This window comes from Coffea eugenioides, chromosome 6 (genome assembly GCF_003713205.1).
Source record: "Coffea eugenioides isolate CCC68of chromosome 6, Ceug_1.0, whole genome shotgun sequence".
Classification (NCBI taxonomy): Eukaryota; Viridiplantae; Streptophyta; class Magnoliopsida; order Gentianales; family Rubiaceae; genus Coffea; species Coffea eugenioides.
In genome coordinates, this window is record NC_040040.1 from 23,858,529 (window position 1) to 23,884,916 (window position 26,388).

The 26,388-nt window shown below is 34.5% G+C and overlaps 2 protein-coding genes across 2 annotated transcripts; both read left to right on the plus strand.

The window, feature by feature from the left end:
- Positions 1 to 7,759: 7,759 nt before the first annotated feature.
- LOC113773904 lies at positions 7,760 to 8,572 on the plus strand. Its single transcript, XM_027318503.1, has one exon. It carries the CDS (start codon positions 7,760 to 7,762, stop codon positions 8,570 to 8,572), a length of 813 nt encoding a protein of 270 aa, XP_027174304.1.
- An 8,923-nt stretch (positions 8,573 to 17,495) lies between these two features.
- Positions 17,496 to 25,607, plus strand: LOC113773905 (probable tocopherol O-methyltransferase, chloroplastic). The gene is made up of 3 exons (XM_027318504.1): positions 17,496 to 17,670; positions 22,090 to 22,259; positions 25,515 to 25,607. Exons 1-3 carry the CDS (start codon positions 17,496 to 17,498, stop codon positions 25,605 to 25,607), a joined length of 438 nt encoding a protein of 145 aa, XP_027174305.1.
- Positions 25,608 to 26,388: the final 781 nt, after the last annotated feature.

A 26,388-nucleotide genomic window follows, 5' to 3' on the forward strand; every position in this document is an offset into this window, starting at 1 on the left:
CGGATTGAGATGATTCTTGAAGATAAGAGATAGATCTACAACTTCGATGAAGACATTGAAATCCAGTTCTAAGGTTTTCCAGGTCAAAAAGCCGAATTACGGTAGTCAATTTCTATTAGTCGAAACTGAAACAGAGCATTTAGCAGTCAAGGGTATTTCAGTCATTTCTAAGTCTACACAAATCCAATTGAATTAATTCTTAATGCATTGGAAAGCTAACGCAAAGGGCTACAAGTTTTATGTTTTGGTCAAGAGTTAAATCAGCTTCTATCATCAAGAAAAGTTTAGTTGAAATTGAGGCAAAATCGGAGCAGAGATGAAAATTGAACAGAAATTGCAAAAAAGGTCACTGTAGCAATCCGGCCGGAACTTGGACGGAGTTATGGCCGGATTTATGGCCGGATTGTGGTCAGAAAAGGCTGCTCTTTATGCGAAGAACTTGATTTCACCTCTAACAAGTCACATGTAAGGCTAGACATGTGACAACCACTTTGCAGCTGTAAAAGGGAGGTGTAAACCTCATTCCTTGACGACCTTAATCTTTATATAGCCAAAACAATTGCAAGATTGAAGGGAGAAACATACGGGAGAAAACTTGGAAGTGCAGAAATGTAGTTCTTCCATTTTCTTAGTGTAGTTTAGCTAGTTAGCTCATTCATTCTTGTATATTAGCTAGATTAGGATGAAGATAGAGATGAAGAAGGAGGAGTTGAAACTCAAGTGACATGGGTTATCTCTTCTCCAATTCTTTATCTTTTGTATTGGATTCTTAAGTATGGTTAATATGCAAGTTCTGGATTTTATGTTATTTATGTGTCTCTAAAGTTTATACCTTGGGTTTGGTTGAACTTTCCATGATTGTTAGTGTTTATTATTTGGTTATTTGATTGCTATTATTTGAGTAAGTTATTTAGCACTTTGGCTCTTTAAATCATGATTAATCTAATACCATTAGTTGTGATTATCTAAGGTGTTATTTCTGCAATGAAAATTGAGATTTAAAGACTGGTTCAAGAAGTGCTAAACATAGGGAGTACACTCACGAGAGTAGAGGTGCACCTATGTGGTTTTAGTGATTCATTTCATGTAATTTCATTGAAGAAATGAACTTGTAACTAATTTCATAATCATGAGAATATGTATGGATGGGTTATGAGTATAATTGATTCACTACGAAAGTAGGTTTCATACGTATAAGGAAATTACACCATAACTAGCCTAGATAGTAGTACTCAATGATCCAAACATCACACTTGCATGAGTAGTTAGGGATACCATAACCTAAGGAGCTTTTATTTGTTATTTTCTTGTATAAGTTCAGTAGGTTTTACTTGTTATAATTCATTGATAGCCTAAATAATAGAGAAGCTTTAATAGTGTCGGTAATTGTTCAATCTTTCTCGTGGGATCGACCCGATATATACCATAAACTACTAGTTGACCTGTATACTTGCAGTGAAATGGGTGTAAATCGGATTTTAACTTGTACGTATAGCAAAACCCCGTCAAGGAGAATGGCTAGTAGTTACCCTTCTTAATTGCATGATTTTAGTTGTCGATCTCTTTGATTTGGATTCAAATCTTATTCAAATACTTTTGGAGGGGTATCCTATAATTAGAGTATCAATTACAATTCAATTATGTTGATTCGTTCAAAATTGTCTACTAATAACTTGCTTAAACCCACTCACTAAATTTAAATGAGTCTAAATGGGTATTCAATTAAACTCATTTAATTGGTGGGCAGTGGATTGACTCGAATTACTTATTTATATCCATTTTAAAATAATTTTACATTTAAACTTAACTTTTAATGAGTGTTAAACAAATAAATTTAAATTTATTATCAGTCTAATAACAATAAGATACAATTATTTCTTATCAAACAATATGCAAAAAATTTAAAAAAAAATTATGACCATTGGACATTCCACCGCCACTTTTTCAGCTGTTCCTTTCTTCCATGTCTGCTCTACCATGACCGTCTAAGTTCGTCCAAAACACCCATTTGAACACCTCTGCCTACCATTGTTTGCTCATTAGACATTCCACCACCACTTGTTCAGCTGTTTCTTTCTTCCGTGTCTGCTCTACCATGACCGTCTAAGTTCGTCCAAAACACCCTTTTAACACCTCTACCATTGTCTGCTCATTGGACATTCCACCACCACTTGTTCAGCTGTTCCTTTCTTCCATGTCGTCGCCAGTGTGTCTCATTACCGATTACCATTACCAGGTAATGGCTCTGACGTTAGGGTCCACCTGCCATAGTGCCATCACATTGATTAACTAAGTTACAGGGCTGTCATACTTGTCAAGCCATCCTTCATTATTGGATGTTTTATTCTATATATGCGACCGTCCTTATTGTTCCCATGAAAGATTGGTCCAGAAATGTACGGCTGCTGTGAAATACGCGCATCTCCGTTTGGATTAGCTGTTTTTTGAGATGTTTTTAAAAAAAATTTACTATAATAAAATTTTAAAAATATATTTTGGGATATTTTTAGAATATATTTTGGGATATTTAAGAGTAGTAGAGTTTTTAGAATATATTTTTGAATATTTTTTAAACATAAAAAAAATTTAGATTATTTTTTAGAATACCTTCTAGAGTATTTTAAAAAAAATTTATATTATTTAAAAAACTGATGAATCCAAACAAAGCCAACGTATTGGTTTCACCAGGGTTTTCCTACCCTCCTTGTCTGCCAATTTTCTATCACCATATAATAGCGCTTTTAAATGATACGGGACCAACTGATTCAAAACATTGAACCGAGGATCCGGTGGTTATTCGGTCCGAGTTAATCAATTGAGTTGAATAGACATTGACTAGACCTGCTTAGAAATTGGGTTTAAATAAAGAAAATTGAGTTTTGAACTACATATTTTGTGAGACTATGAGCCGGTTTAGATTGTAATTTTTGGAAAGTTTTATAGAAAATACAATCGTGTGGTGGTTAATGAGTGAATAAAAGAATTCAGTGTTTCCTAATTGATGAAGAATAGAGTTTTTCTTGTGTAGTGGCCGCACCTCATCATCACACAATTCTGGTTATCGATCTCTTTGATTCGGATTCCAATCTTATTCAAATATTTTTTTTTTATTCTTTCAGATTATGTCTTTCTTGTGCATTTCAATCTTGGCAATTTAATAATTGTTTCTTAGATTGGATTTACATGTTTAGTTCTGGAGAGCCCTTGATCTGGATTCGAGGCCTAACAAGTTGTATTTCTACTCGATTTCGGGTGTTTTGTAATTTCATATTTTATTACACCATTGTTTCTTAGATTGGATTTTGATTCTTTTAGATTATGTCTTTATTGTGCAGTTCAATCTTTGCAATTGAATAATTGTTTCTTAGATTGGATTTACGTGTTTAGTTCTGGAGAGGCCCCTGATATGGATTCTAGGCCTGACAAATTGCATTTCTGCTCGATTTCAGGTGTTTAGTAATTTCATAATATATTACACCATTGTTTCTTAGATTGGATTTTGACTCTTAGATTGATAAAGAATTCAGTGCTCTTAAGTGGTAGTTGCACCTCTTGATCACATGATTCTAGCTGTCAATCTCTTCGATTTGGACTCCAATATTTTTCCAATAGTTTTGATTATTTCAGATTATGTCTTTCTTCTGCCTTTCAATTTTTACAATTTAATAATTGTTTCGTAGATTAATAACTGTCTTTTTGATGCCATTGTGCTGAAAAAGAGGTACCAATAAAGACAGACTTAGAGTAAATCACAACTGACGACAAAATTTTACTTCCTCAAGTACCAATTCAAATAAACATTCAAATTTACCTAGTAGATGTATGTTTTCAATCAAAAAAAGTGTATACCTTTAAAGCCAAAAAAAAAAAAAAAAACGTGCAAGTGCCTCGCTGAGGCTTTAGATCATTAGCAAGGCTCCAAAAGACCTAACTTAAGTCAGTGTGTTTGGATAGTAGATTATTTGGAATAACTTTTTAGAAAAAATACTGTAATACTATTTGGATATAATGTATGTGAGATAAAAAAGTGATTGAAAAATATATCGACAATGCAAGTAAATAAAATTTGACAACTAATTTACTATTCAAACAAATATTAATTTGATGATACCAATGGAATTTATGGGGTCTTAATTTGGCCAGGTCACGTGAAACCACTACGTTTTCAATTTCAACTATATATTTAGTGAGACTAAGAGTTGGTTTAGATTGTAATTTTTAAAAGTTATTATAAAAAATATATTGTAGTACTTTTTTTAAAGATGTATATTATAATTTTGAGAGTTTTTATATATAAAAAATATTATAATACTTTTCTTAAAATGTGATTTATGTAAAGTAAAAATGTAATTAGAATATATAATAAAAAATTCTCACGAAAATTTACAAAAGTTTTTGGCAAAAAATGCAATCCAAACAAGGCTTTGGTGAGCTAGCGTTGGATGTGTCAACACTGGAACTCTATGATTGTCCGTCTACGCACTTTTATAATTAAGGTTTTCTGCTAAAAATAAAATAATGTCTTAGGTACAACATTGTTTTCTTGAGATTGATTCCGCAGCAACCATATATATATATATATATCTTCTGAGCTCTAAGTTGGCTCGCATGTGGTGGGTACTATTTCTGTATAAAACAATTTTGTTATGCTCTACTTACTTTTATAATTAAGGTTTTCTGCTAAAAATAAAATAATGTTTTAGGTACAACGTTGTTTTCTTGAGATTGATTCTGATATAACAATTATTGGGGCACCTTTAATGCTGTTATTTGATCGTAATTTTGGTTACTTACTGTGCTAAGTATTGAGATTTTGCTCATATTTGATATTTGTGCAAATTGCAGGCGGTTGGTGTTAAAAGTGGTATCTTGGAAAAAATTTCCAGAAGACTTTTCATCTCAGGGCGTGCCTATGCCAGAAACCGTAGAAAGATACCCAAAAGACGGACCCTGCGGGATTGGTAGCAAAAGTGGGCAATTAGGAAATCAAAAGGCTCGTGGGCCGCGGAGGTGCAGGGAATAAAAACTCTATTCCTAGAGGAAGTAGAGTCTGGAGACGCTCTCTTTCTTTTCGGCTGCTACTTTGAGAGAAATTGGCAAAAGCCAGATTCACATGGGATAAGGAAATTGGCTGGGAGCTTTCTTACGTTTTCGTGGGGATAGCAATCTGCGGCGAATAAAAAGAAAGCCAGATTCACGTGGGATCAATAGATTAGCTTTAGTTTTCTTTTCCCTGTAGACGATTTGGCTCTCTGCTTTTGCTTTGTACGGCTTCCATCAGACCTTTACCTTTACCTTTCTTTTGCTCCAGTACGAACACAAAACCCAGAGATAAGAAAGACTTTTCGTCTATCTTCTCATTCTCTCTTCTTTCCCAACTTGTTGGTAATTAATTAAATGATTTCAATTAAATCACGCGAGATTGATATGATGAGGAGCGACTAGGTTTCTTTTTTACCCAAAAGTTGACGCGAAGGCGCGGTCCATAACATCTGTGAGATCTAATCGAATTTTCATTATTTCTTTCAATTCGTTACTATTCGTACGTTTCTTGGATTAATTGTTCATGGGTATTTTATTAATTGAGTATCAACGGCCGGATATTTAATTTAATTTAATAGCCTACTGTCACGTTAATTAAATTGAATCCGTAATTATTCGTTTAGTTGACAACTAGTGACAACCACCATAATTGGCTTTGTGTTGGGGAAACGTAAGATCTAGTTTAAATAAATCCTCTTAGCGTGTTTATTGGTTAGAGTTGTTTTCTTGTTAGAAAAGCAGTCAATGGTCGTACCTTGACTGTTGAAAAAGTAAGGAAGAATTGGCTGTCAGAGCTTGTTGATGGCTATAACCAACCTAGTGACGAATGAATGAAATATCTTTGCATCGATGATTATTTAATTGGATCGTGCCTGAAAAGTTGATCCCTTGGATAGAATTTTATTAATTGCTATTTTCAGTAAATTGTACTTGGTGAGTTAGTTTTTGAATTTTGGTTATTTTATTTTCACTTTCACTCCATTAATATCCCCCAATTTTGTTCTATTGATTTGGAAAGAAACAACTTCCTATCCGTTCCCTGTGGAATCGACCCTACTTGCCATTGTACGTAAATTTAATACTTTTATAGACAATTCTGGTATATCGGATCAAGCAAATTTTTCGGGAACAAGGTGAATCGAATAACCCATTGCACACCTAGGGTCCCTGTTCCAATACTTGGATTTGTTCTATAATTAATTGTGGTGGTAATTAGGACTTTTTAGTAAGTGTTATTGTACAGGTTCGACATCTGTCAATTTTTGGCGCCGTTGCCGGAGAACGGTGTTTTGGTTAATTTTGTTTCTTTCTAAGTTATTTTCTTTGGATTTGTCTGGCATTTTTTCTAATTTATGTCTCGTTCTTCTCGTACAGGTGAATTGATTTTCGACTCGGAAGTAGAGAAGACTGCGTGCCGAACTAGGAAAGAGACTAGACAGCTTACAAAGGAGCAATCTAGCATTGCATCTCAGGAATTGGATCCAGAGATTGAATCAACAGATACAAGTGGTGCTAATTCAAGTGACCCAAGTCAAGAGGACATCTCTATGGCGAATGCAAGAACACTAAGAGAGTTGGTTGCTTTGGAATTGCCCCAACAGCCGTTGTGCATCATATTTTCAACTCTAGCTGAGAATACCTCTTTCGAACTGAAGTCAGAATTAATTCACCTCTTGCCCACATTCCGTGGCCTCTCGGGGGAGGAATCCCATAAACACATTTAGGAGTTCGATGTGATATGTCCCAGTATGAAATCTCTAGGAATTACTGAGGAGCAGATCAAACTTAGAGTCTTCCCTTTCTCCCTCAAAGATACAGTAAAGGATTGGTTATACTACATACCTGCAGGTAGTATCACGACATGGGCCCAACTGAAAAAGAAATTTTTGGAAAAATTCTTCCCTGCATCTCGGGCTGCATGTCTAAGAAAAGAGATATGCAGCATTAAGCAATATCCTGGGGAATTCCTATATGATTATTAGGAAAGGTTCAATAAGTTGTGGACTAGATGCCCACAGCATCAAATTAGTGGACAACTATTGATCCAATATTTCTATAAGGGACTTCAGTCATCTGACAGAAGTATCATTGATGTTGCGAATGGGGGAGCACTAGCAAATAAGACACCGAGGGAAGTATGGTTGCTTATTGAAGTTATGGTAGAAAATTCTCAACAGTTTGGCTTCCACGAGAGTAACCTCACCCGTAGGGTTAACGAGATAGAGACGTCGTCCATTCAACAGCAGATATCGGAGCTAACATCTTTTGTTCGGCAATTAACTGTGGGGAACATGCATCAAGCAAAGGTCTGTGGAATTTGCACAAGTATGGGTCACCCCACTGACTCATGCCCTATGTTGCAAGAGGATGGGGTTGAACAAGTGAACATGCCCGGAGGCGTGCCCGCGCCTCGTAGGCAGTATGATCCATACTCGAACACGTACAGTCCGAGTTGGAGAGACCACCCCAACTTTAGCTATGGGAACAGGCCACAGAATTCATTCTCAAATTGTCCACTAGGATTTCAGCAACCATGGCAACCAAAATCTCAACCTTCGTCCTTCAATTCAGGACGTTCTTTTGATGATATTATCAAGAACCTGGCCACGAGTACTACTCAGCTCCAGCAAGAAACTAGATCTTTGGTCACGAGCACTGCTCAATTCCAACAGGAAACTAGATAGGGCATGAAAATCTGTAGACTCAAATAAGTCACATGGCAACTGTAATTAATCACTTAGAGTCCCAAGTTTTCGGAAATTTGCCATCGCAACCCGAGACAAACCCAAAGAATGTAAGTGCCATAACATTAAGGAGTGACAAGAAAGTGGAGGAGCCTAAGGCCACGAACCTAAAGAGTAAAATTGAAGAAAAGATCGAAAAAGAGATTGAAGAAGAAGAACCCATTCACGGAGACCCTAAGGTAAAATTTACTCCTTCAACTCCTATTAAATCTAACTTACCTCCTTTGCGTTGCAGGTTGGAAAAGACAAAGAAGCAAAATAAGGAAAATGAGATTCTAGAGATATTTCGAAAGGTGGCAATCAATATCCCGTTATTGGACGCGATCAAGCAAGTGCCAAAATACGCTCAATTCTTGAAAAACTTGTGCGTCAACAAGAAGAAGTTGAGGGGGGATGAACAAATTGTGGTAGATGAGAATGTTTCACCAATTTTAAAAAGGAAAATACCACCTAAATATGGAGATCCAGATATGTTTATTATCGCCTGTAAGATTGGACGTTCGAATATCGAAAATGTCATGCTAGATTTAGGGGATTCTATTAATGTGATGCCTAAATCATTTTATGATTTCCTAAATTTAGGACCTTTAAAAGAAACGAGAATAATAATTCAATTGGCCGATCATACATTTACTTATCCGGATGGGATAGTTGAGGATGTCTTAGTGCAAGTAGAAGAATTAATTTTCCTGCTGATTTTTATGTGCTTTACATGGATGATAGAAGTGCCCCAAATCCACACCCATTATATTAGGAAGGCCATTCTTGAGTACCACCCAGACTAAGATTGATGTTAGTAAGGGTACTCTCACGATGGAATTTGATGGAGAAATAGTCCACTTTAATATTTTTGATACAATGAAACATCCTGTTAACTCTCATTCTGTATTTGCTATTCATGTTACTAATCCCTCTGTGCAAGAATTTTCTGAGTTTGCTTGTAGGAGTAAATTCAAAGTTGCTGCGAACAAATATCATGGAATGAAAGCAATTCATGAGGTAAAAATGGGTAGAGAATTAAGGAAAAATGTTGCACTCAATGGCTATTTGGATCCCGGAGGAGGGCCACTGATTACAAGAAAAATTGAATTACATCCAAATTGAAGAGTGGTGTTTAACATCTAGCTAAATATGTTAAAGAAAGACGCTACTTAGAAGGCAATCCAAGAATTTTAATTGTGCTTTATTTCATATTTGTATGTTCAAGATTAGTGGGTTTAAGTTCCTATTAACAAACAACCTGTATTGTAGGTCATGGGTGTTTCTATGCAGTTTTATTCTGGGTTGGGAGCAAAAAAATTTGTGGGCAGAAAACTTCATGTTACAAGGCGTGCCCGCACCTTGTATTCATCGCACATGGGCGTTTGTAAAATTTGGTGGACAGCGGACTTCTACCTCCAAGGCGTGCCCACGCCGCACAGCAGATCGTGTCGAGTATATTATAGGCAGACGACCTCACCTTCCAAGGCGTGCCTACGCCTTCCATCCTTTGCGACAACGAAAGTCGAACACGACCAGGATCATCTCTAATCCCACTTTTCTACTTTCCTCTTTTCTTGTTTTGTCTAGTCTTTTCAATTTTCTTTGTCTTAGTTTCTACTTTTCACTTTCCGTTGCTTTGTCTTAGTTTCAATTTCTACTTTTTCCCTTTTCTTATTCGTCCGCTGCAGCTGTGCTGATCCGCACGCAGTCGCTGCCGCTAATTCTTGGCCTTTGCAATCCCCCCATTGCTATAGCTGTTGCCTTTCGCCGTTGCCGAAGTTGCCCGCTAGCCATCTGCTGCTCGGAGTCGCGATTTCACTTCGCATCCGCCGCCATCTTGCAGCGCTGCAAGTTTTTGCCCGTATTCAGACGAAGAATCAGGCAGCTTTCTTTGCTCATATTGGATTCCAGCCACCTCATCCTCCTCCCCCTTAGTGTCTCGATGCACCCTCTGGGTAGTCAGGGAAGTTTCGACCCCTTTAACCTTACATTTTATTTTGTCTTTGCTACATTGAGGACAATGTAAGTTTTAGGTGTGGGGGTGATTTCTATTATTTCTTTTGCTTGGATGGTTTCTATTATTTTTTTTTGCTTAGAAAACAAAAAAAAAGAGGAAAAATGAAACAAACAGAAAACAAACAAAATAAAGAAATAAAAAGTTAAAAAAAAATATGTAGTTAGTTGACTTCTTTAGTTCTACATTTGTTAACTGCTAGAGCGTGTTGCTATGATGGGTTGCACAATCAGGGTGCACGTGTATGGGGTCGTTTATGCTAGATGTGTATTTTGTTTTTCCTTGGCAATATCGTTGAATGTTGAATATGTTGGACTTGACCCATTCTTGAAACTTTTGGGAGCTTTTGAGTCATGCATGAGCACATTATTCTTGTTTGCTTCGTTTGGGTTGTTGAGTGGGTATCACACATGGTATTGGCATTCTAGAACTTGCTATTTTATACATGTCGAGACCACATTTTGTTGAACTGGATGCATTTGAAATGATAAAGGCATTTAGGATTTAACCTTCTTTAACTTTCTACAAACCATGCCTTCATCTTGTCTCCCAATAGTGAATTGATTTGAGCTTTTATCCTTCTCTTTTGTATGTTAGCCGTGTTTGATAACCTAGGATCTTTTTAGACTTTCTTGTTCAATCTTGTGTCGTTAAGAGATATCTGAATTTCATTGCTTGTGCAAGACGAATAAATCTAGGGTCGCAAGTGTTGTCAAAATAGAAGTTGTATGGTGCTGGTTCTATGCATCTGAGATCGAAAGAAAAAAAAGAAAAGAAAAAAAGGAGAAAATGTTGACAGACTGGTGAACATGGGATTCTGGCTTACAGGGCGTACCCACGCCTTGCAAGACGCCCTTTCAAAAAAAAGAGAGAGAAGAGTTTTGACATTTGCACAGTAGGTATAGCAAATGGAAATGCCTGGCTTGTGGGATTTCTCCGGAAAAATATTGTGGTTATGTAGTGGATATCAGACATTCTTTTGACACATTACACCCTATCTTTACCTTTTTATCTCGCCTTTTACCCAAACTCCATTACAACTCTATTAAAGTTCCTTTGATTTTTGTATTGAGTTCACTTTTAAGTGGTGGAGATGTGATAAATGTGCAAGTCTATGGTAATTCCATTCCATGATGTTGATTTGAGCGTTCCTAATATTTATACATTCTCTTGAAGGTGACGTGTATTACTGTTCATATTCTTTAGATAACCACCTGTCCGGTATGTTCTAATTTTGGTGACATTGTCAGGAATGTGGGATGCTTGTGTTAGTATAGACCACTACGGAACCGTTGCTATCTTGATTGTACTTCTGAGTTTTGAAATGCTTGAGAATAAGCATTGTCTAGGTGTGGAGGGATTTGATAGAGCAATTATTAGGCACCTTTCGCGCTGTTATTTGGTCATAATTTTGGCTACTTACTGTGCTAAATATTGAGATTTTGCTCATATTTAATATTTGTGTAAATTGCAGGCGGTTGGTGTTAAAATTGGTATCTTGGGAAAAATTTCCAAAAGATTTTTCATCTCAGGGCGTGCCCATGCCAGAAACCGTAGAAAGATACCCAAAAGACGGATCTCGTGGGATTGGTAGCAAAAATGGGCAATTAGGAAATCAAAAGGCTCGTGGGTAGCGGAGGTGTAGGGGATAAAAACTCTATTCCTAGAGGAAGTAGAGTCTGGGGACGCTCTCTTTCTTTTCAGCGGCTACTTTGAGAGAAATTGGTAAAAGCCAGATTCACGTGGGATAAGGAGATTGGCTGGGAGCTTTCTTACATTTTCGAGGGGATAGCAATCTGTGGCGAATAAAAAGAAAGCCAGATTCACGTGGGATCAATAGATTAGCTTTTAGTTTTCTTTTCCCTGTAGACGATTTGGCTCTCTGCTTTTGCTTTGTACGGCTTCCATCAGACCTTTACCTTTACCTTTCTTTTGCTTCAGTACGAACACAAAACCCAGAGATAAGAAAGACTTTTCGTCTGTCTCCTTATTCTCTCTTCTTTCCCAACTTGTTGGTAATTAATTGAATGATTTCAATTATATCACGCGAGATTGATATGATGAGGAGCGGCTAGATTTTTCCTCTACCCAAAGATCGACGCGTAGGCGCGGTCCATAACATCTGTGAGATCTAATCGAATTTTCATTATTTCTTCCAATTTGTTACTATTCATGCATTTCCTAGATTAATTGTTCATGGGTATTTTATTAATTGAGCATCAACGGTCGGATATTTAATTTAATTTAATAGCTTACTGTCACGTTAATTAAATTGAATCCGTAATTATTCGTTTAGTTGACAACTAGTGACAACCACCATAATTAGCTTTGTGTTGGGAAAACGTATGATCTAATTTAAATAAACCCTCTAAGCGTGTTTATTGGTTAGGGTTGGGTTTTTCTAGTTTTAATACAACTGGATAATTAAATTCCTACGGTCGTACTTAGGATTATTTTTTGGTTAGAAAAGCAGTCAACGGTCGTACCTTGACTGTCGAAAAAGTAAGGAAGAATTGGCTGTCAGAGCTTGTTGATGGCTATAACCAACCTAGTGACGAATGAATGAAATATCTTTGCATCGATGATCATTTAATTGGATCGTGCCTGAAAAGTTGATCCCTTGGGTAGAATTTTATTAATTGTAATTTTCAGTAAATTGTACTTGGTGAGTTAGTTTTGAATTTTGGTTATTTTATTTTCACTTTCACTCCATTAAATATCCTCCAATTTTGTTCTATTGACTTCGAAAGAAACAACTTCCTATCCGTTCCCTATGGAATCGACCCTACTTGCCATTGTACGTAAATTCAATACTTTTATAGACAATTCTGGTATATCAGATCAAGCAAACTCTTTGGGAACAGGGTGAATTGAGTAACCCATTGCACACCTAGGGTCCCTGTTCTAGTACTTTAATTTGTTCTATAATTAATTGTGGTGGCAATTAGGACTTTTTGTGACAGCCCCACTTCCCCCTAAGACGAACCAAAGGGTTCGACGGACCGCCTGCTTAACTCTCGCCAGGACTCGTTCGATCTTTTTAAACAAAATAAGATATAACCTCCAATGGGGTGGTGACACTTAGCCCTTTAAATGTTTAAACCTTATCTTCTTTCTCCCAATGGTTAATCTATCTAACCAACCTTTAATCATCTCCTAGCACCTTGTAAAATAATATCACTTAGCAGAAAAATCACTTAGTCATCAAAATTTATCGCACTAGCGGGTCCCACGTCTATAATACACTTCAAATTTAACGTACACTAACTTATACTAGGAAAATGATTTAAAACTGTACTTACTTATAAAATGTATAGAAAATTTAATATTTTAAAGGACAATATAAAAATGTAGGCAAGAAAATAAAATAATGCTTAGAAAATGTAAAAATTTTTGGGTTCTCACACTCTTTCCCCATTAAGAAATTTCGTCATCAAAATTTTTACCTTCCGTTGTCTCAGATGACCTCGGAGCTTATTGCTGGTCTACGGCATATACCTGTGTTGGTACTTTTATTCGGTTCCCTCTTTCATTAGTTTGTTTCGATTTGGTTCCACCCACTTACTGAGTACTATTCTCTTGTGGCTATTTTTTCTGGCAATTGCTAAATTGATGATTGCTACTCCCACAAATTAAACACTTTCGCCCTTTCCTCCAGCAATCATTCTCAGTGTGATTTGCTTTCCCACGGTATCCACAAGCCAAGTGAGAAGTCACTTTTTGGCCTTCTTGAGAAATTTTCTCTGATGCTATTTGACTTCCTTTTGTAGACCCTGAATCTAATGCTCCTAATGTCCATGGTGGGTGAGGTAAGTGGTTCACTTTTTGCACTTTGGAGGGCGTTATCTTTTCTCTAGATTCCTCAGGTATGCTACTAGATGTACCTCTTTTCCACGTTTGAAAATCTTTTACTTGTGCTTTCGCGTTCTCAATTCTTTGAACTTTCTCCAAAACCTCAGTAAAAGTATTAACTTGAACCGCTGCTAAAGCTTCCTGGATTTCCAAATTTAATCCTTGTATAAACCATCTCACTCTTCTACGCTCCGTAACCACCAATTCGGACGCAAATTTAGACAGTTTAGTAAATTTAGTCTCATATTCGGCCACACTCTGGGTTCCCTGACGTAACCCAATAAATTCATCCTCTCTCCTTTTTTGAACCAAAGGTGGGAGGTACTTCTCGTTAAATTCCCTTATAAAGTTCGCCCAAGTCCATGCAGTCTGTTCTCTGTCCCACTTTGCCCTAATAACATTCCATCATACTCGAGCCTGTCCTTCGAATTGGAATACAACAAAGTTCACTTGTCTATGCTCCGTGTAGTTCAAGTCTGCAAAGATATTAATCATTGCCTCTAACCACTGTTCAGCTACATTTGGATCAGACCCTCTAAGAAATTTAGGAGGAACAAACTTTTGAAACCGCTCCAGAGCCCTATCCTCTCCTATCACGGGATTCTGGGGTTGATTCACGGGCATTTGACCTTGTTGATCTACCAATCGCGCTAGGATATTTGTCATTTGTTGTATCGCCGTTGCTACTTGGTCTCCTGCCTCAACCCTCGGTCCACGATCTTGCTCAGCTACTGTTTCTCTTTCTTTTTTCGATTCTTGAGCTTGCCTAGCCTCATGGTAACGACTAGCTCCCCGACCACGACTACATCTCCTTTCCATTCCCTTTTCTCTCTCTCTTTTTTTTTCAAAAGATGATTTAGTATGTAAACATAGGAAATTGACTAAAACGACAAGATATAACACACCAAATTCACAAAGAGACATATCAAGTAGACAAAATCAAGTACAACAAATACTATACATGTAAGTATTGAAATGCCACAAGCCAAATACATATAGTAACAATACAAGGGCAAAACAAGAAGAAATCGCGACATGCCGTTCCACACTCGGTTAAAATACTCCCCGTCCGATCTCTCACTTCTATTACTATACGAACTAGACATCCGTAGACCCCTTGCACTTGCTCTCACCAAACGTTAGCCCATTCCTGATCCCCGAAATGAAGATCACAAGTCCGTAGTATTGCCCTCAACTCCCACGTATTCGGGTACAAGAATCCGAGATAATTCATTACTCGAACTGGCCAGTCCCAACAGTAAATTATCTACAATTGAGATTCCTACTTGCCGTACATATCTATTGTCCTCAAGTGCCATGATAAAGATTTAAAACCTATAACAATTCATGATTCATAACCTATGCTCAAAAGAGCACTTAATCCTTCACACTTATTCACGAAATCAGGACCATAACATCACTTGGTCCAAACTCACTCCGCGCAGAGACCACGCGAAATAGCTCTGATACCACCTGTAACAACCCCACTTTCCCCTAAGGCGAACCAAAGGGCTCGGCGGATCGCTTGCCCAACTCTCGCCAGGACTCGTTCGATCTTTTTAGGCAAAATAAGATATAACCTCCAATGGGGTGGTGACACTTGGCCCTTTAAATGTTTAAAACTTATCTTCTTTCTTCCAATGGTTAATCTATCTAACTAACCTCTAATCATCTCCTAGCACCTTGTAAAATAATATCATTTACCACAAAAATCACTTAGTCACCAAAATTTATCGCACTAGCAGGTCCCATGTCTATAATGCACTTCAAATTTAACGTACACTAACTTATACTAGAAAAATGATTTAAAATTGTACTTACTTATAAAATGCATAGAAAATTTAATATTTTAAAGGACAGTATAAAAATGTAGGCAAAAAAATAAAATAATGTTTAGAAAATGGAAAAATTTTCGGGTTCTCACACTTTTTAGTTATTATTGTTGCACAGGTTCGGCACCTGTCAGATTCCACAGCAACCATATATATATATATATATATATATATATATATATATCTTCTGAGCTCTAAGTTGGCTCGCATGTGGTGGGTACTGTTTCTGCATAAAACAATTTGTTATGCTCAATAATGGTTACTGGATATAGATTTTTACATTTCTTCTGAGTTTTGATTTGCCTCTTACATGATGGATACACCCAATTGACCTCATAGTTCATACCTGCAGAAAATAATCAAAGACATAATTGGTGATTTACGTGTGGATAAGATTCGAGTGTTTTTCTAATTAATAAAGAATGAAGTGTTTCTTAAGTAATAGTTGCACTCTTTGGTCACATGATTCTGGTTGTCGATCTCTTTAATTTGGATTCTAATCTTATTCAAATACTTTTGATTCTTTGAAATTATGTCTTTCTTATGCATTTCAATCTTTGCAATTTAATAATTTCTTCTTAGATGGGATTTATATGTTTAGTTTTGGAGAGCCCCTTGATTTGGATATGGAGTTGTACTTTACTTGATTTCGGGATTAAGTTAGGAATTTCACATTTTATTGCACTCTATGTCAAATCATTTACAATATATGGCTGTAGATACATTTAAATAATGACAGTAAAGTTGAATTCATATGATTAATTGCAAAACATAATTATAAGATTACACATATAATTCAAGTGGGAGATTGTTGGATCTTTAATCCGACGTTGGACTTATATGTGAATACTTATGTGTTGTAAACTGTCAAATAAGGTTAAATCCAATTAAAGTAATCAATTATGATTTGAATTTTAATGTATCTAATAGGATGAGGGTATTTAATGTGTAGAGATTTAAGAATAATTTCTATTTTTATGATGAGCTGAATAGAAATCCAAAAAATGATAGAAAAGTTATCTATAAATAAGGTTATGATCTCTAAGTCACACGTATTCTTATTATCCTATTTTTAGTATCACAAAATAATTATTTTCTGATATCCCATCGTCAGAAAAAATATCATAGAAATATTAAAGAGCTCTCTCAAGAGATTAGCGATTATGTGTTGACTTGGAAGACCATTCCAAAAGTCTTTAAGGATTCAAGTACCAGTTAGTTAATATGAATCCAGGTACACCTCCGCAATTTTGCTGTTAATTTATTTCTTAATAATTATCATAAAAATTTTGGATTTAATAGGTGATGGTTTTTTCCAAAGATTATTATAAACAACCACCCAACATCTTTTGCTTAGATCTGCAATAAAAATTGTAGGTTACATCCATTTGCTAATGTTATACTAATGCAAATTTTGTTATTCTTTCCTTTGGGGACAGAGCGGGAATTGTTCCCTGAAATGAAAACTTTTCCCTGCAGAAATACTCTTTAAGATTCCACATCTAAGACTCTCCCAAAAGTATTCCCAAAGTAACACTTGGTGTCTTACAGCAGGAAATTAGTACCTCCACAAGGAGCAACTAGAAACAAAAACTTCTTGTGCTCAATAATTCATATTGCTTTAGAAATTGTATATGCTTCTGAAAGAAGTTCTCAAGGTAATCTTGTGCATGACATTTCCAGTTTGACAGTCTTAAAATTAAAAATTCAAGTTTTATACATATTTTAGTAAATTTTAGTCTTAAAATAAATGTAAATTTACTAAAATAAATTTTAGTAAATTCAAGTCTTAAAATAAATGTAAATTTTAGTCCACCCAAAAAAAAAAAGTTGTGCCCGGTTTTGTGGATCAAGGGAGTACTTCACCATAAAAGCAATTATGAGTCCTGTAAAAAGCTCGTCTTTTGTTCAGTTCTTCATTAGTTTGGCACTAAAAAGTTGTTGAGGAATGAACGTCAACAGGATTGTGCGATACAACCAACAATAGTGTTGGGGGGGGGGAAAGAGGGAAAGACAGAGAGTGAGAAGATGAATAAGGCAATCACGACGGCATATGATGTCCATTCCAAAATACTGGAGGAAATAGCTGGGGATCACTTTCACATCGGCTTCTATGACTCTAGCACCATTATCCCAGGTTCTGACGTCCATTCTGCTCAGACTCGTACAATTGAGGCGGCCCTTCGTTTTGCCTCTGCATCAGGTAACCCCACCCCTCCCTCCTCTGCTAAAGTATATGCATTGACAGCTGAAATACAGCTAAGCTTTTCACTGGGTTGGAGATGCCCATTAAGTTTCGATTCTTGACTTCGTTTTGTCATTTCCCATGACAATCAACTTGTTTTAGGCCATGTTTTAAAACCCGGACCGTCAATTGAACCGGTGAAGTGAAAGGGTCGAGATTTAATCAGTTGGACTGGTTCAACCCCGGTTCAATGAATTTTTTAAAAAATAATTTATATAAATATATATATGCACAAAGTAAGTCATGCAATGGACTAATTTAAAACTTTATATGATGAAAAGTTGACGAATAACTTGGATTTTCAAAAATAAATTTTTTAAATTATAAGTTGAAACAAATAAATTTCATCTCAATATCAATTATATCTACCAAAAAAATCTTAAATCCAACCAAAAAATATCACAATATTTTGAAATTATACAAAATTCACGTCTATGAGAATTTAGACATTGTGAATTTAAATTTAAATTTATGTTTTTGAAATTTAGAGATTGCAATTGAAAAAGGAAGTTTGGAATTTGAAGAAAGTCAAGAGAATCGAAAATAGAAATGCAAACTTGATAAGAAACAAAAAAATGAGATAAAAGTGAGTGGTTGTGGCATTAAATAATTTGGGTTAAAGAAAAATAATTCTTTTTTAACTTTTTTTAATTTAATGGACAAAAACAAAATTAAAAGATTGAAGAAAACATCAATAAATTAAAACTAAAGAGATTTGATTAAAAAAGGAGTGACAAAAGAAAAGAGAAGAGAGAGAGAGAGAGAGATTTGAAAATTAAAAAGAAAGAATGAGATTTTGTAAAAAAAAAAAATTGAAAAAAGAAGTATGGGTGTTTGTCTTATATAAATAAGTTGTCAAAAAAAAACTAATAAGATGTGATAGTACAATAGTTACTATATTAGTCTTCTATTACAAAGGTCTTGAGTTCGAATTTTGATAGTTGCATATTGCAAAACTTAAAAAAAAAAAAAAGGGAAACTTGAAAATCGGAAACCGCCGATTCAATCCGGTTCAACGGTTTTTCACTGGTTGACATAGAATCGGACCGGTGCCATGGCCGGTTCGAGCGGTTGAATCGCAAACCGGCCGGTCCGGTCCAGTTTTCGAAACACTGGTTTTAAGCCGAAGATATAGGGAGTCAGAACGGTAGGCAAGGCGACGAAGCTTTGGATAGAATCTTTGATTCATGAAGTCAAACCTATACAAAGTCCTAAAGAATTTAGACTGTGAGGGTAATCCGGCGCTTTTAATAAAAAAACTTTTGGGCAATAGAAGAAATTTGGGGGCAGAGCTTTTGATCTCAAAGCACTTTTAGCCAAGTTCAAATTAGTGATTTTGAAATAACTTTTGTGTCTTAAAAAATAAAATTTGACCACCTCATAATGAATTTTGAACCAAATAAAGTGATAAATATATTTCAAATAAAAAGGCACTTATATAATTATGCACTCGAGCAATATAATTAGAAACTTAATAAGTACTTTTTTCAAAAAATCTACCACGTGAAATACTTTTTAGTATGCTTCCATAATCCCAAATAGGAACCTTATATTACAGAATCTAAGATGAAATATTATTCCTCGGCCAATAGCATTAGTCATGAATCTTATTTGAAGCAGGAATATTCTATACTATGTGATATACGATTTATACAACTAATGCAAACTAAATTATGATTCACCTTCTTTATTTTAGAAATTCTCATATTTGTATCTGTCCCTTACATATATCATGATTTTCAATAGCTTTTTGTTGGTAAACTCTTTAAAATATTATTCCTTCACCAATTCCGTTAGTCATGTATCTTATTTTTCATATCACAAATTATTTGTTACTTTTGAAAACTCAACACATAATTACACTGGTATCACTCAAAATTGGGTTAATTACAATTACCTTCAATGAGATTTGTCCTAATTAAAAAAATATATATCTTGTGATTTTATCATATCACAGCCGAGTCCCTTGAGAGCAAAACATTTGTCAAATACACGGCCCCCTCACGTAAGAGTTGTTGGAATTGCTTCTTATATTAGCAAAATCAGATATTTCCAAAAGATCCTAAGTACTCATTTGCAATACAAGCTAATTACAAATTTTAGCCGTTGACGTTTGTTCAGTTTTGTAAACTAACGTTTGAGTACACGTAATTTTGTCAAATAGCCCTCTTCCCCACCCCACCTAACCACAAAAAAAAAATGAAAAAAAATTAGTCAGTTGCTGTTAACTTGAAGTTATGTCCACAATTATTAAATCTAATCAAGCCATCCAGCCACGGACAAGGGATAAGGCCTAAGTCAGTGGGATAGTGGTTCAATTACTAAGTCACTGGTTGAATCGATGGAATTTTATAAAGTAATAAAATAGCGTAATGAAGTTATTGAAAATTAAAAGTATGAAAAAGTAAAAAGATAAAAGCTAATATGTAGATAACTCCAACTTGTTTTAGCTTGACTAGTTTTAACTTTTAAATCACATTATATTCGTCCCAATAATGTCATCTTTTTGCTTTTATATTTTAATAGGTTCAAACCATAGTGTAGTAGAAGTGTATTTGGCAGTTCTAATAAATCGATCAAAAATTTTGAAATAATGTGTAAGTATACAGCAAATGCCATAGCATTCTCTCTTGAAAGAAAATTTTTTGCTTATAATAGTATTTTGGGATTACTTCTCCAATAAATTGTTTTTTTTTCTTTTTTTTCCCCAAAAATGCCTAGATTTTTGGCCTTCCAATTTAACCGCAAGCTTTCACCAATCTTAAACGAGTGCCTGCCTTATGCAGTTAATTGGTTTAATTAGACCAGCCTACCACCCTATTAATCGATTTAATTAGCAATGTTGATCGAGTTTAATAACTATATTTTTTTAAACAAAGTCAATGAAATTGGCAAAATAGCTATTACCTTAGTCCATTCTACCCTTCCATTATTGCGGTTTACTATCGTTGGAGTTTTGGTTGTCGCAAAACCAAAACTACGTGATTTCACCGGCAATATCCTTCGGTCATTGATGTCTGGTTGCATAGACCGCCATTTATGTGTCCTTGATATTAACAATTTTTCTTCATGTTTATTTATAGGTAAACAAAATTCTTTTTAAAACTAAAATATTTGACTTTAAATCCCAAAAGAGTGGGATGCATCCAAATTACTCGATTGCTACATTACACATAAATTTTAACTGTTTTTTTTTTAACCAAAAAGCATTTCTGATTGGAGATCGAAACAGAAATTCACGATAAATGTTAGGTCTGGTCCTAAGAAATAGATGAAACAGAATAATAGAGTTTTTGGCAACTCAATAATGACAATAACAAAACAAATAAATCAAACAGAAAAATACGAAATTTACATGGTTCGGTCCAATTGATCTATATCAACGGGTTAAGAGGTAGCAGATTTACTATAACCAAAAGAGAGAGTACAAAACTCTAAGAATAATTCCCAAATCCAAAAGACACTTAAAACTCAAAATACAAAAGAGTTTAAATAGCACTAAATGATTAATGGCCCAAAGGCCCATGACTTGCTCTTTTTGTTTGATGCCAAACCAAAACCTCTCTTAGACTGGGGCGTGGGCCCCCGAAAACTTTTTTGGACTGGTGCATATGACACTTGAGCTGATACCCTTAGCACAATTAAACTTACTTAAGTCTATTATATTTAAAACCACTAAGATGAGATATTTCTTTATAAAATTCCCGATGTGGGATACAAAGACATACTTAACAATAAATACTTCTTTAGAGCTAAGAAAGAAAATAAAACTTTCAGTTCAAGATAAAAAAGGACCATTTTTAATTGAGCACCAAATTCGACACCACAAAAGGACATGCAGATGTAATTGAGGATAGTCAACTTTGGGAAGGATCTGAGCAGTAGTTGTTGTAGGCCTATAGGCAACAAAAAAGAAAAAAGAGAGCAACACTTTTTTTTTTGGGTCTTTCCTTTTCTTTCTCATTTTTAAGTAGTTTTACTTTTGCTTTAACTTTCTTCACAGTGGTTTTAGGTGGTCCTTTATAAATATTTGGCTATTTAAAAAAATTAGATTGCAAATGGGTCAAATTACAAGATTGGTATTGTAAATTGTACAAGCGTGAAGCAATGTGAATATATATGGAGCATAGACTTTTTCTTTTTTTTTTTGTTTGAGCAATTATAGGCAATTTCTGCAGTTGATAATCTAGGTTTAGTTCATGAACACCTTGGAAAAATAAATGGTTTGATTCTTTTTCAACGTGTTTATTTTCTTTCCTAGTCAAACATGCTCCTTATAATTTCTAGTTTTTCTCCTCTCCAACTTGGCCATTTTTTTGTTTCATTCCTTTGTAGTGGTTAACTAACCGCCATTGTTTATCATGGAATAATGTGTAGAGGATCCATCTAAGAAACCAAGAAACATACTTGATGTTGGCTCCGGTATTGGTGGCAGCACCAGGTACCTAGCAAGCAAATATGATGCTCAAGCTAAAGGCATCACCCTAAGCCCTGTTGAGGCCGAAAGAGCTCGCGTTATAACTGCTTCCCAAGGCTTAGAAAGCCAGGTTTGTATGAACTATACGCATTACAATTTCCAATCTAGTCTATTTCCTACTAGAATATCTTGGAAAAGCCAGGTTTGTATGAACTACACGTGTTACAATTTCCAATCTATTCTACTTCCCACTAGAATATGATTTTCTTATTGCTTCTCACTTTGCATTCTAACTTTTGTTTTGAACGATTTGTATGCTAAAATTATTGAATTGCTAAACCACCCTAGCCGCTTACACTTTTATGCAAGTAGCAGTAAGTACATATTCTGATTTTCCATTTATTAAGGAATAATGACAGAATATATGAATAGGATTATTATCACTTTACCCCCTTAACGTTTGGTACTACTATCAATTTCCCCCTTAACGTTATTTTTTAGTCACTTTACCCCCAAGACTAACGGTCAAATTTAACGGAGTTTGTTAATTAAAGTGAAAAGACATGTCTAACTCTTAAAATTATTATCACTTTACCCCCATAAAATATAGTCTCATTATCAATTTACCCCCTAGAGTTATTTTTTAGACAATTTATTCTACCATTAAACGAACTTAGCAAGTTAAAAAACTTTAGAAGAAAATACCCTCCTCTTTGCATAATAAAAATAATAAAAAATTTAGAGTGACTCTTTTCCTTTTTAATATCAAGAAAAAAGTCAAAGTATTAATTTCTTTCTTCTTGACAATATTATTAGTATTGAAAAAAATAGAAAGATGGAGAGGGGGAGAAGGAGGGAGAGAGCTCAATTCATTTTTTTTTTAAATTACAAATAAAAAAGTATTAAATACTTTTATTATTTTAAAATTATTTCACTTTTTTGTTTACCATCAAATTCCAATCCTAATCTCGACAACCTTAAAGTAATACGATAATGTTAGACTTTTCTTTATTTTCTTTTTTTGCAAAATCTAATTTTTTGTCTCCTTCTTTCCTATCTCCTTTTCTTTTCCTAGTATTAATAAATGTGAAAAAAAGAAATTTGAAAAAATCCTTTTATTTTTATGTTTTTCGATCTCTTAAAGTGAAAAAAAAGAAGAATAACCATTCCAACTTTTTTATTTTTAATTATATATAAAAAGGGTGAATATATTTAAATTTTTTTGACTATACTAGTTAGATTAATGATGAGGTAAAATGTCTAAAAAATAATGTTAGGAACTAAAGTGATTGTATCACTGTAATTTAAACGAATAAAGTGGTAATAATAATGTCGTAATGCTATAAAATAAAAGGATATTTTTGTCCAAAATTTCTTAACATGTTGAGTTGAATTACATATGGGGTAAAGTGACTAAATGATAACGCTAGAGGGTAAACTGATAGTAGTGATATAGTTTAAGAGGGTAAAGTGATAATAACCTTTTTGGAAAAATTGGCGAGTGTATATATCCTTACTATACTAAAAGCGCGAGTTTGAGTTGCTACAGTGCTCATGGACCGGTTATCCGGTAATTTTGAGCAACTTCAGTGGCTTTTTCATAGGCAGATAGACTGGTTATGCTGTAAATTTCGACAATTCCAATGGCATTTCATAGGAATTTGTTTGGGCTTGCCCTCTTGCTCCAGAGTTCAAACGCTAGACTTCTTTCCCCTCTCCCTCCAGTGGCATTTTTTAGGAAGCATATATGTGCCATATATAAAGCTTGATGCCCTTTACGGTGTTGTATTGTTAGTTCTTTCTTCTTTTTATTTTTTATTTTTTTTGCCTTTATTATAAAGGATAAAATGGATTTATTCTCTAACAAAATAATAAAACAACAATTTTACTATAACTTCGAATCTTCCCGTATTTTTACGTTCAATTTCTCCATGTTTATCTACTATATTTGACACACATTTCTTCAATTTTTCTTTATTAACATCACCGAAATTAAGCCCATGCACTTGTTTCCCCTATAATACTTCACTTTTATAAGAGAATTATTATTACAAATATTTTTATTCTAATTAGTTATACACACATCTGAGTGTGCCTTAATCACTATTATGTATAACGAGAAAAGAATTATTGAACATGTTTGAACTATTTCTTGATAAGAAATTTCAGAAAAGTAATGTACTACCCAACCTTTAGTTTTAGATACTTTTATTCGTATTTTCTTCATTCAGAGTTTTAATTTTTGTTTATATTCTTAATTAGGCTTGCTATAAAATTGAAACCTAGAAATTGGAACATTCGATTTGTTTTCTTAGGGTTTGGGTGTATGTATGGTGGAAGTTGGACCAGTTTTGAGTACTTCAACTTTTAGATATAATATGGCATATCCATTATTACCCTCTTTAGTTCTCTTCGTGTAAGGCATTAATAGTGCAATATCATGCAAGCAAACTTTTCTTGCTGCAATAGAACGATGAAACTTGGTATCTTTGTGTTTGATTCACGTTGAAAGCAGCATCTTACATTTCCACTGTTTTGAATATGTAGCTTTACGAAATATTCTTTAATTATCTTACATTTCAACCAAGAGTTTCAGAATATACAGTATACACTGAGTTTATTTGGATGATTTATTTGAGATAATTACTGTAGCATATTTTATGATGTGATATATATGAGATAAAAAGGTGATTTGGAAGATAAAAAGGTGATTGAAATTTGTGAAGCAAATTATTTTTTTCAAATCATTTCAATCCAAACACACTCACTATCATTTTTGGATACATGTCATATATACAAAAGTTGATATTAGAATTCAAATTTGGATTAAATAATATGCATTAAAATGTGAAAATGTATACTGTCAATATAAACAATAGGGGTCCTCCTGTTTTGGAAAAAAAAAATTTAAAAAAATATGAAGGAATCCTGTGGCCATGTAAACATTTTTTCTTTTTTTTTCCAAAAGGATAAACTTTCTTCATAAAAAAAAAATATGCAATTTAAGAAATGGATTATAGTTTTTAAACTTTTACAGTAGTCCTAATTTTTCTTTTGAGCATGAAAAAATGACTCTATAAATACATATTTTCGGATTTTAAACACGAGTTTGTTACTAAAAATATGAAGGTATCCCGTGGCTGTGTAAATTTTTTTTTTTTTTGCAAAAGGATAAACTTTCTTCATAAAAAAAATATGCAATTTAAGAAATGGAATATAATTTTTAAACTTTTACAGTAGTTCCAAATTTTCTTTCGAGCATGAAAAAACGATTCTATAAATACTTATTTTTGGATTTTAAACACGAGTTTGTTACCCCATTTGTAAAATAGATCCACCGCCTAAATTATGGGCAACTTCGGTGGTTTTTGCATTCGTGCTTCAGTTGTGTGCTTGGTCAACTTTGGGGGCTTTTGTGTTTGTGCTTCAGAGTTCAGACGTGTATTTGTATATTCATCGTATAGTTGTAGTTGCTTGAGCTCCACTGGTGAGTGGGCGGTGGGTGGTGTCCGAAGGGGTCTGTGGGAGCCGCACAAAGCTGTATTGCCTATGTAATCTTGAGAGAAAGCCATCTGTAAAGTAACATATTGGATGTGTTTCTTTCTCCAATTGAAGACCTGGATTTGGCGGTTTTACAAGGTGAAGTTTTCGCACTCTCACCTAGCTGATCTTGTTTAAACTTATTTCATTCTTGATTAGATACAAATAGTGTGTGCATAATTTTAAAAGTGATCAGCGTCACCATATTTATGATATATGTATGTACTTGTACATTTTAAATGAATGCATCATTTATTTATAATATCAAGAATTCGCAAAGATCTTAAGCCAAAGACTGACTATCTAAGAGAAAATTACAAATCAAATGAGTAAACGAGTAACAGCAATATTCAATTTACCTAAAGTCAAATTCTCCGCATTTATTAACACCTATCATGTATTAAATATATAACCATTTTACATTAATCCACTTGCCTTCATTTGATCTTGATTAACATAGACCCAGGGCATCCTCACGCATTGCGGGAGGCTGAAAAAACTAGTTTATGAAAAGGACGCACTTTTTAGATTTTGACTAGGTGTAAAAGACACTTGTATTCACTTTTGTGTATCATGCAGACTTTTTGTGCACATTTAGCAGTAAATTTTGTGAAAAAGTTACTACAATCATTTTTCATAAGTTCCCCAATATTTTCTGTCATAGAAAGCAAGACTTGTATCTTCATAGAATATTATGCCAAGTCTTAAATTTAGATCAA